The 12,208-nt window shown below is 35.2% G+C and overlaps 1 protein-coding gene across 1 annotated transcript; it reads left to right on the top strand.

The window, feature by feature from the left end:
• Window positions 1-5,307: 5,307 nt before the first annotated feature.
• Window positions 5,308-11,910, top strand: LOC113507604 (thioredoxin-related transmembrane protein 1-like). The gene is made up of 3 exons (XM_026890462.1): window positions 5,308-5,490; window positions 11,174-11,341; window positions 11,673-11,910. The coding sequence occupies exons 1-3, from the start codon at window positions 5,339-5,341 to the stop codon at window positions 11,893-11,895; spliced, it is 543 nt and encodes a 180-aa protein (XP_026746263.1). The 5' UTR covers window positions 5,308-5,338; the 3' UTR covers window positions 11,896-11,910.
• The last annotated feature ends 298 nt before the right edge of the window (window positions 11,911-12,208 follow it).

Below are 12,208 nucleotides of genomic sequence, written 5' to 3'. Positions count from 1 at the left end.
AAGGAATTATTCCCGTACCTATACTTTAATATCCCAAGTCAAACTGCAGCAAATGAGACAGAGTCAGATAACAAGGATTCATCGTCCATTTTTTCTCTGAATTAATTAAACCAAAATATTCAGTTTCCGATTACATTTTTTCACATAAAAATTTGAGCATATAAGAACAGAAATACGACACAGGTTATTTAATAAGAGCGCGCGTTTAAAAGGATTATACGAGAGCGGCCATGACACTTGAGACCATCGACAAAAAGAGGAGTGACCGGGAGGATTAGCTGCCAGTGTCAAAGTGTTAAATATCGAACACACCGTCTAATTTGACAACTGCGGCTGCATGAAAAACTTGCATTGTGTTGCCAGACTTACTGTGATCTGGGTCTACCTTTTATTAAGGGTGTTTATGTAGTAAAATTCGCGATTAGCGAAGTTAAGTCCGAGTATAACTATATTCTGAAGAAGGAGAGTTTAATGACTGCATTAGTTCACTAATAACATAACCGCTATATTTGGCATATCTTTAAATACCCTTTATTCATATAATACTTGGAATACATCAAGATTCAGCCGAAATAAAACAAAACTTACAACCTAATTTTAGTCAAATGTATTAAAATAGTCTCCTAGCAATTAGCATTAAAGAACATTCAGGTTAAACCCGGGAGATATTATTCTACACCCTAGCAACACCACCTCACATCTATATCGTGTAATGACAAAAAATCTGACAATCGTGTCACATTTCCGTTGATGTTTGACAGTTCCAAAACGAAGGTACGTCGACGAAATGGCTTAATGTTTGATTGAAGAATTTCAACAAAAATTATGATTAGAATTTCGAACTTCAAACATCGAATAATGTACTGGTTGGTAGGATTAGCTTCGTCTGTTTATATATGGAACTGCATTTTTGTTTTTTAAATATTTGAATTTGGTATGTTTTATGACATATTTGTTGTCTTCAAAGTTTCGTCGCTTGAACTGTACTTTTTTTTTCGTTAATTAATTGTAGCTCATGTATTCACAATCTAACAGCCTAATTGTTCAACAGCGAGGAAGTTAATTCAATTATTAAAATAACTGTTTGTTTTATGTGCTGGTTTTCTATCTAGAATGATAAATGTTTACCAAGGGTCGACAGCGACAAAAGAGTTGCGATCACCAACATTTTGTCGCTATGCAATATTGAAACTAAAACCTATCTACAATGATCCTTTAAAGTGTTTTTCTTAAACGACTCCCGCATTCATGAATTTGTGTCTACATTCAGGTCACATACACAAAGACACCCAGAATTACGACTAGCTACTTTCGTGGATCATACAACTGCTTGTCCAGACTGGTCCTACGCAGGGATCGAACCCGCCACACTTACTAAAAATTATACACAAATTTTTTTTTATTATTTTACTAAATAGATAAATATAACGAACTACCCTTAGAAAATGAGATTTTGAAAGATTTTGACGTCACGTCATAGACCACACAAAGTTAATCCCGTGACTGCGCCCGATCAGATCAAATTGTTTTATAACGTCTTTCAAATGACTTTGGCTATCAATATTTATTGGAGGAGAATTAATGCTTATTTTTACAACTTTGCTTCTATTAGACTGTGATCTGGTATAAAAAGTATTAATATCATTGGAATTTCTTTACATGATTAATAATGCGAGAAGAAAGCTAATTATTAATTTAAATAAGTAGTTGGACATACCTACTTATCATTAATTAATTATATACTTACTTGAATGAACTTCATAAGCGACATTTTGTCTTACTGTGATCATGCACTACTAGTAATATAATAAGTAACATAAAATATTTAGGAGCTACGAACACCTTTACACATGATCACATTCTAAATACTTCGCAATTAACAATAGCGAACAGAAAAGAAAATATTTGTTACAAAAAATTATCACCACATCGCACGGCCAGTAAGAAACGCACTGTCATCCACAAAAACTCTCTGTTACGTATCAAACACTCGAAAATAAAAATAAATACTCTTTGATCGAGATACGAAATAATCTTGTCCACAAACAATGCCATTATACTTATGAAAATAAACAACCGATTCGAGGCTTCCATTCGTTCGATATTTGAAAATTGAAAAAAATAAAACGCTCATAGACACGACGTCGTTCGAAATTCGAATGAAACTAGGGCAGCTCGGTAGGGTTGGCGCTTTTCATAACAAATTTTATTTATGTCTGTTGATAAAAATGTATGTTTTAAAAGTAATCGTCAATATGAAATCAGAAAGGTGGTTAGCGTTACGTTACTACTGTGATATTTTAAACATATTGTTAGCTTACACCTGTATAAATAGGAGAGTTTACTTGACAATAATGTTAAAATTTGCGCGTTCTCTAAGAACAGGTAATGACTGCTGGAGCTGCGATGATGTTCTTTAGGCAGCAGCCAGGGAGAAGAGGAGTAACGCTGAAGATCATGCTCAGGTGCGTGCCACGGAGGAGAGTGTAGAGCCCTATGACCAGCAGTGGACTGAGATGGGCTGATGATGATGATGGTGATGAAGGTGCTTTACATGACGAAGTAATAACTTATTTCGGTATTCAACCCAATAAGTAAGTTCTCATCATCTTGCTGTAACAACGTAAGGCTCAAAATTTCAAATAAAAGTAACCTTAAAAAAAATATTCCCTTGGGAGGCATCCCTGACTACGGATAGTGCATAACAAAAAAGCGCGCGTAAAATATTTTGAAGTTTGACAACTGTCACAGCGGATTTGATCGATATCTATTTATTTATTTAAATGCATGCGTTGCGTTATGTCATAGACATTAAGGTTTTTTTTTGTTGCGTTTGATTTGTAGTATTCTAGTTTAGAAGATTTAGCTCTTGTTTTAATTGCGGTTTAATGATTGTATGAGTTCGAGAAATGTTGATATCGAAAGTCGTTAAGTTAAGTTAAGTTTCAAACCCCTTATAAAATTAACAGGTAAAATATATAAGGTACCTATACCATGTCACTTATTTTCCTAAAAACATTGCTTGTTTTAACATCACCAAGTTATTTACGTCCTGTATTTCATAATATTTTTGCAAATCTATAAGTATTTCAATCAAAAAGAGTTCATGTTTTCTGGATGTATCAGCGTACACTTCATGGATTTATTAGCATATGCGATGTTTCTCACTTCACTACAACTTATGTGTCGCCTCAAAGATAGCCCAGTGGTTTTGACCGGTGCATCCACTGCATGAATTATACAAAAATGAGAAGAATAGTGTAAATTCTGGGAATCCTAAAACAATTAAGATTTTGTCTCATGATTAGTATAAAAAATCTTTTTTTTCCTCAAAGGCAATTAAAATTCGCAGGGATTTTCCTATATGAATATGAAAATAGTTGCAACGAGTCTATATTTCAATCGTCTTCTGTTTATTAGTTACACCAGTACCTCAAAATAATTCTATTGCCTATAATAGGGATGACGACTGTGTATAAAAGGAAAAAATCTAATTAGTCCCTCAGTTAGATAATTGAAAAGTATGAGACACGTATTTTTTCCTTTTTCAGAAAAACTAGAATTGACAAAGATTAACTGCTTTGAAGTTTAGGAGAGGGGGCTTGTGACGTAACGATATGGTAAAATTTTATACACAATCGTGACGTCACGCGTAAGTTTCATTCACTGTAATTTGGTCATTTTGTTTGCGGGACAAGTAAAAAAAACGTATCCGTTATTATACATAAACTACAAGAAGGACACTGCAAAAAAAATTGTCGTCATCCCTATTAGGTTAGGTAAATTATTACAAAAGATGTACTGAGTCTCACAATAACTCTGTATCAGACTTTTTCATTTAACGTGACATTTCTTCAGTTTTTTCAGTATCGGCTCAGGGCCCCGTATCTGCTATTTACAATGGCCGATGAATGAATGGCAATTAGATTCAATTTGAAATTATTCCTATTCTCTTAAGCATTTTGCCAACACAATAATTGGAAATTCCCTGTATTCATCGTGAATGTTCCACCCCGTACTGAATATTATTTAAAATTACCTATTGTGTTGAAATTTGCCTAGAATTATACGAATAATGCCAATTCAATACAATTTCGATTCATTCATGGGCCATTGTAAATAGCAGAATCGGGAAATGCAGTTTTACTTCAAACATCAGCTCGTCAATTCTTTAGTAAAATAATATCATCTTTAGCTAGTCAGATAACCTTACAAGCAACGGAGGACGGCTTGCGATCGATCGTAGACAAAGCCGTACGACTGCGACATCGACACCGCTACGACACGACAATGGACTGTTTAAGTATTTTAAAACAATTTATACTTTATTTAGAAATAGTATTTTTTTCGTTTTCGATACGTAGGTACTCTATTTGTCTCCAAATAGGAAATATAAAAGGGTAAAGTTTGGTAGTTTGTAAAGTTACAGGTATCAATCTCGGGAGGTATATTGATGTATCGATTTTGAAAATCTTTTACCATTAGTAGAATAATATTTTTTAAACCACTTATTATCAAGAACACTTTTTATATAACTATAAGTCAAATAAAATGCACAACGGAATTGTGACAGTTTCCCAAATAAAAAGAAGCTGCAAAAAGAAGGGAGGCTCTCTGCCATGTCGTCGTCTTACTACATGGCAAAGAGCCTCCTTTCTTTTACGTTATCAATCATATTTAATGAGTTAGGGTTTTGCACATCGGAGGGAAGATGCGTCCGACTCTGTTATGAGCGAAGTCATAAAACTCAAATCCTATCGAGTGGTGATGGTGCCCTGCCAGAACTGACGCTTCATCAACTAAGTGGGTAAGCTTTAATATCAGATTTTTCCATTTAAGATATGAGTCAGTGGTATGAAATTCCCTCTTGAAGGTGTCGTAACTAACACGGCGTTACGTAAAAGATGTATCACCTTTTACAAATTAACAGTAGGTAAAAAGAAATAGGTGCTTGAATACTATTATCAGGGTAGTGGCAAGTAAAGCAAGTACTTCATACATACAACATAGTAAGTTGTCTAATAAGAACTGAAATCACACAGCTAGCGACATCTATACCTGACTTGTCGCAACTATAGAGAGAGTTCCTATTGGCGTTCCTTCCTTGTTATCTAGATGGCAGCAGCTGCTTTGCTATAATTTTTTTAACAAAAAATGTACGCTATCAAGTTCGTTACTTGATTCATAATAAATATGAATAAACAATAAACCGTTGGCCTACAAAAAATAGTAATAATTTAATCTACCAAAACCTTGCAATTAAAAGTGCTTACCACACTATCCTTAATAGTAGCAAAGCAATCGATTGCGCATTGGCAACATTGCATCAAAATCAAACATGGCGCGCGTACACACGGTTCCGCAATTTTTACATTTTTTCCTTTATTTCTCATTTGTATTATGTTGTTTTACTAGTTTTGTGAGTGCCAATCGCGAGTTAGATGAAGACAATTGGAAGGAAATTCTTGAAGGAGAATGGATGGTCGAGTTGTAAGTATTCTTTTTGCTAGCCGGTTCCGACCAATTTACGAGAACGTGTCAGATTTTTTCTCGCTTATTTAGGTGTGAATTATGGTATTGGTTGTTCAAATAAGCCTTGGGATCGTGAGGAAAAGCTGTAATACTGATTTTCTCTTAGATATTTTTGTGGAATTAGTTTGTTTATGGTGTGATTTTCGTGTGGTACAACCCACTCGGTTAGAGTTCAATAACCACTACAAGGTCGCTAAGGTCTATGTAAAAGAACCGTTTTGAAAAGTGTGACGCATTGTCTATTGTTGGTACAAGTCTTGGTGTCTAAACCTCTGCATAAATTGTGTATTGCATGTAAAATTCAGCTTCCATTTTGTCTAAAACCGCTCATGACTATGTTTGAACCCCATGCTATCGTTTTATAAGTAGAAATAATCGTATAAGAACTTTATTGGAAATTAAAAAGGTCCCTATTAAAATGTTAATCACCTTGTTTGTATGACTATCGAGGAACATAATAGGTATTTTATCACCAAAATAATGTAAATGCATAAAATATAATGAAATATTATTTTTAGCTTTTAAAATATTTTACTTGCTAACTTAACTTCCTACAAAATAAGCAAGTAAATATTGTATTTTTCAGTTAAACCCACTGTTTTCCAATAAATAACTTTTTTTAAAACTTGCATATGAAAACTGAATTAAGTTTATTGTTTATAGCTATATTCATTAACTTAACAATAGAACATGTGTTTACCTAATAACTTAAATTAAAACTATAAATTGATATACATAGACCAATTTTATGAAAAACAACAAGTAAACCTACCTGTTACATATTTAGCTACCTGTTATAATTCAATGTTGTGTGATGAAACAACACCAAACAGGTTGTTACAAATTAGCCATACAACATGAGTCACCCTGCATTTTGAAAGTAGCCAGGCAGCCAGAATGAAATTACATCATTCATCCATACATAAATGTTAATTTTCATACTTAGTCATGCAACTTGCATAAGTCCTATATCTAGAGTTGATTCATACGTCTTACACATTCTATTATATTATCTTTAGACGATTATGACCCTTAAATGACTGATTTAATGTATGTTGTCATTTAAAATAGAAGTTTCTAGATAATCAATGAAAATAGCAACAAAGATAAACATTGCTATAAGTCAATACAGTAATAAAAAAGGTTTCCTTTTCTAACTAAACCAAAAATGTAGTTAAAATACAATGTTATTTTATTGTCAGTAATACAATACAATACTGAATAAATGAGGAAGAGTTGCTTTTGTTACTTTGTATAAAAATAAACAATAAGTTATGTGACACCTCATATTACTGTTTTTAACCAACTGGAAAAAGATAAAGCACATTGTTACCATTCTTGTGTGTTAGGGACGAAATAATGTAGATTCACCTAACAAAAGAGTTTATTTATATATTTAGTACTCAAATACCTTATTGCGTTCAACAATATGCAATCTTAGGTAGTGAAACTTTTCATGTACAATTTGTAGTCCCTGTTGGCATTGTTATTGGGCACATTACCTACAGTCTGAACTTAAAAAAAGGTAGTGACTTTGTGCCAGCATTTCTCCTGAAGGTTTTAAGATTTGCATTATTTTCTTAGCAAATTAGGAGAGTATATATAAAACAACATTCACCGTATTAAAGAATAAATAAGTCTTTATGATACACCATAGGAATTACATCAGTTAAATAAACAATGGCAGTCTTATTGCTAATAGCAATGTCTTCCAGACATCCATCCAACTTATTTATAAATATCACTTTGATAGGCATAACTCATTTTTCGCCTTGGTTTTATAGGCAGTAGATAATACATTGTTATCAGAAGCCAATATGACCTGTTTTATATATTTATAGTGATAAAAATGTTTACTAACATAAATAACTTACACCTGCACAGAGACTACTAATAACAACTCTTATCTATACAAGTTAAAATACCCAGACAAGTAACGTCTGAGGTTAACGAACCTTCCACTAATGTCCAATTAATGATATTTTCCTTATTAAACTAAAAATTACTTAACCACAAAACTGGTTATATGGAATTGATATGTTGAGTAGCAAAAACTAAATGTGAATCGGCTATATCTGATATACCACGACGACAATTGAGTTGGCAAATTGAATAATTATTTTAATCACACCTTTTATAGGATGTTTTTTCAACTACAAGTAATAAGACTGCTGTTACATGAGCCAACGCAAGTTTTCGATTGCTTACTTTATTCAGTTCCTGGGTTTAAGCAGTTAGCCTGTTTATCATCATCGGTCTAGCCTTTTCCCAACTATGTTGGGGTCGGCTACCAGTCCAACCGGTTTCAGCTGAGTACCTGTGTTTTACAAGGAGCGACTGCCTATCTGACCTCCTCAACCCAGTTACCTGGGCAACACGACACCCCTTGGTTAGACTGGCTGTCAGACTTTTTTATTCAAGCTTCTGACTACCTGTAACGACTGTCAAAGTTGTAGGAATAACATCCGGGACCCACAGTTTAACGTGCCTTCCGAAGCCTGTTTATATTAAGCGTATTTCGGAGCTTTCAGACAAAGCAAAGATAAAAAACTACTGCAGCAACATTCTCAAAAGATGGTTGGACCCCTTTCTTTTGGCTAGAGCACAGATAACTTTACTTACTTTACTTAAGCATCATTCACTAAAGAGGTTTCGGTCTTCCCTTAGTTCCATAAGTTCCGTTGGTCTTATTAAATCTCGCAACTAGAAAATCCTTAACATATGCGACTATAGCATAAGGAATATCGTACTATTATATTTCTTTGGTCTCTGAATTCTTTGGGTATTGCAGACATGAGTCGCCTCGTGTACGCACTTTCTTAAGCACATACCAGACTAACAAAAACTGTTCTTGATACCATTACCATGTTTAATGGACAAAAAATACCCTAATTGAAGTTAGTTTTTTTCGATAGCTAACTTATTGGTGTAGGTATCGTGGTATGGCGCATGTGCAAGTTCTATCCGGGACTAATTTCAGCACCGAACGCTATTTCTAACGATTTTGACTAAAAAGTTCAGAATAAAACTAGTATTAGTTTTTGGTAAGGCTTTTGAATCCTCTTGGACACACGCTCCTTTGAGGAGGTTGGTAGTGACAGACCCTTAATAACTACATCTGAACAAATGCATTTCCAAGTACTTGTTCATAGGTCCGTGCTTTTTAAACGCGACGCTTTTTTATCGAGTAGAGTTACATTTTGAGCGCTGGGCGTTGGGCGCTAAAGGGAATAGTCGTATGAACATGCACTTGGAAATGCATTTGTTCTATTTGAACGCTTTTTTAACGCGCGCCCCAAAAAAGCCCACTTAATTATAACACGAATTATATCTCAAAAAATGTTTCACGTAGATACAGAACAGCTGTTTACAGTGGCGCATACATATGGAACAATACATGTTGTACGTGGCCACAGCCGCTTCCGAACATTGTGTGACGCCGTTCAATTCCCATGATACCCACTAGAATCTTCCAGTGGAAAATATTGAAAGATTACCAAATACCAATACTCTTTGCACTCTTGCATGGTGTAGATTTTGTTAGATTTTCGTTGCAGTAGTGAAAATTAGAATAGCTCGCATGGTTATGTATAGTTCTTAGTATTTAAAATAAGTTCTCGTACTACTTAAACGTTGTGAGACTTTTTTAGCATTTACATATTTAATAGAACTTCTCGTGATGTTTCCGCTCCTATTGGCTATACGTAGCTAAATTTTGTTTATGAGATTGAGAAATAATTGTTTCTGAGATTAACTCCAAAACAAACTGGCTATATTTATTTAATACACCTATAATTTACCTCTATCGTTAAAGTTTACATTAATTGCTTTTACTGGCTGTCTATTTAAAGGTTTTTATTACTAAGGATAGGTTAAATTGCTAACCGTCAATGTCTACAAATAAGGTTAATATCGTATTTAATTATATTTGTTTTGTCTGCAATTCAATAAATTTGCATCAGCCAAGTGCCTAAAGTCAAACCTAGGTCAATATCAATGTTACTGTCAAAGTGGAGATAGCTATTTAATACTTACCACGGTGCTTAACTGTTTACCTTACGTATTTCTTATTCGCGTGGGAGATGTATTAGCATAATAATAATATACAACAACTTTCTCACAACACCATCTAGTCACAAAGTAAGCAAAGCTTGTGCTTATATTTATATAGTACCTTTCGTGTGGATGCATACTTAAATAATAATAATAAATCTTTATTGACATGAAAATTACATGAACCCTGACTCCTGCGCTGTTATTTAAACTGCATGTAAATGATACAACTCAAATTTTTTTGCAATGATACTCAAGTGTATATCATATCGGGATAGCTTCACTAGTTTCTATTATACCCGGAGTCCTTAATCACGAGCTGGGGATGGGACGAGACGAACTGTCGCCTTTGACCACCGTTGACCGTTAAGTATTGTTTAGCCTAATATGGTATTTGACTTAAGTCTGATCATCATCATCATCTCAGCCTATAGCAGTCCACTGCTGGACATAGGCCTCTCCATTAAGTGTAATAATACATATAAATATGTGTATCCGTCAGATTTCTAAAAAATATTGAATACCTAAGTATTTTTTATTTTATTACTATACATATTTAAAAGTAAGGTAGTGGGGGCTTAAAACATCACTTGCTAGTAAAATGCGTACTGGTAAGTGACGTCACACGAGATTTTGAATCACTGTCTCCCCTTTTTGTTTACGAAATAAGAGAAAAAACCCGTATCCAATATTTTTTTAAGTCTGTCTGATGGACTAATCATTTTTTTTTTGTCAATTACCCTGTTAATCAAATATTTTTTGTCAAATACCCTGTTAATTAAATATTTCCCTGTTCCCATGAATCTTCATCTATCTTGAAAGATCTAGACTCCACTTAAACATTACGTAACGGAATTATTTGCGTGAGAACCGAACAGACTTCGATCGATATCATACCTACCCATATGATGCTATGTTTACTCGTATAACTGTTGTTTTCTTAGTCAATACTAACGTTGTAAAGCTTATGTTGATACAGGCTAGACTTGGTTACCAGTTCTTGCTTGTTTGATTTGATTAGCCGAAATGCTTCTTGAAGAACCATTTAGATTTTGTAAATACATACATTGGTATTAATAGCTAAAGAGAGCTCGTGGCTAAACTACAACTGTACAAGTTGACCAGTCGATATGGTCAATCCGTAGATGGATATCTACCTACGCCTTTACAAGTTCCTTCGTTTTTCGGAAGACACGAAGAAGTTTGGGGCCCGGCCTTTATTAATACATCTTTGACAGTCGTTTCGGGTAGTTGGAAGAAGAAGAAGGCTAGGCTGATGATGAAATAGACGCTATTTTGTAACTAGGCTGAATTTTCTAAACGAAGTTGTTTTCAATTTGACTGAAAACTATATCTGATCTTCTCGAGGGTCTTTTGCCAATGTTATATTGTAGATGGTGAGATTAAAGTGTATTTTACTTCGATTTTATTATTGTACTAGGTTTCGTAATCCAGGTGCTACTTCTAGGTCCGTAACATAACTGTACTCATCTTCTACGCATTTATCCACCCACAATTGAGATTTGTATTTATTAGTTTTCCCATTTTCTTTATGAATTACAAATAACAAGTTTATATTATTTTCCAGTTACGCGCCATGGTGCCCAGCCTGCAAGGACCTGTCGCCTGCTTGGAGGGAGCTGTCCACCCGCGCTACCCGCAAGGCCCTGGGCGTGAGGACAGCTGGTGTCGACGTCACCAAGTCGCCAGGGCTCAGCGGTAGATTCGTCGTCACAGCTCTGCCAACTATATTCCAGTGAGTATCAAGATAACCTTATATTTTTTCATCTTTCTTTAAAATAAGGACTCAGCTCACACAGTAAAGAATTCAATCGTTGTGTCGCGGGGGAGACTACAAACATGCAAATCACACACACAAAGACACCCAGACTCCGAACAAGCGTTCGTGGATCACACAAATGCTTGTCCTACGCGGGGACCGAATCCGCAACACGACACGCACAGTGGGTTTGGTTTGGTGACGTCAACCACTCAGCTATCCATGCAGTCATAGCATATCATATTTTGAACACAAGTAGGAGAAGTACCAAAAAAAACAAAGTCTAACTTACTTTAAATGTTTCCAGTGTGATCGACGGCGAGTTCCGTCAGTACAAGGGTCCCCGCGACGTGGACTCGATGCTGGGCTACGTGGAGGAGGCGCGCTGGAAGCAGACGGAGCCCGTGCCCGCGTGGAAGGCGCCGCACTCCATACAGATGACGCTCGTCGCAGAGTTCTTCAAGCTCAGCCAGGCGCTCAGGGTCAGTAGCACTTGCTGTCACATGTTCAAGGACTGTGGATGTGGATAAAATGCAGCTATGACAAAATATTAGCTGTACCTTTTTGTTTATTAATTCTAATGGGCTCCATGCGGCCCAGAATAGAGAATGGTGGAAGTATTCGGGGGAGGCCTTTGCCCAGCAGTGGGAAACAGTAAGGCTTGAGATAAAACCTAAAGAAAATAAAATATAAGAAGTATGTTTATACATTTTTCTTTCGCTCCATACCTTGCAGTTTTTGGTGATGCTGTCAATTTTAAGGCTAACTTTGTCATCATCAGGAATTAAAATTGGATGGGCAGATTAACGTGCGACTCAACGTGCTTTGTTCTAGAAGTGGTTT

Source organism: Trichoplusia ni, unplaced genomic scaffold (genome assembly GCF_003590095.1).
Source record: "Trichoplusia ni isolate ovarian cell line Hi5 unplaced genomic scaffold, tn1 tig00002951, whole genome shotgun sequence".
NCBI classification, from domain to species: domain Eukaryota; kingdom Metazoa; phylum Arthropoda; class Insecta; order Lepidoptera; family Noctuidae; genus Trichoplusia; species Trichoplusia ni.
The sequence above is the reverse complement of the archived record's forward strand: the minus strand, read 5'-3'. Positions and strand labels throughout refer to the sequence as shown.

What these genes read in the sequence shown, in the direction of transcription:
- LOC113507604 (XM_026890462.1), top strand. Translation starts at nt 5,339, where the DNA reads ATGGCGCGCGTACACACGGTTCCGCAATTTTTACATTTTTTCCTTTAT. An exon ending in GGAGAATGGATGGTCGAGTT is followed by an intron (nt 5,491 to 11,173) that starts GTAAGTATTCTT and finishes ATTATTTTCCAG; the next exon opens with TTACGCGCCATGGTGCCCAG. An exon ending in GCTCTGCCAACTATATTCCA is followed by an intron (nt 11,342 to 11,672) that starts GTGAGTATCAAG and finishes AAATGTTTCCAG; the next exon opens with TGTGATCGACGGCGAGTTCC.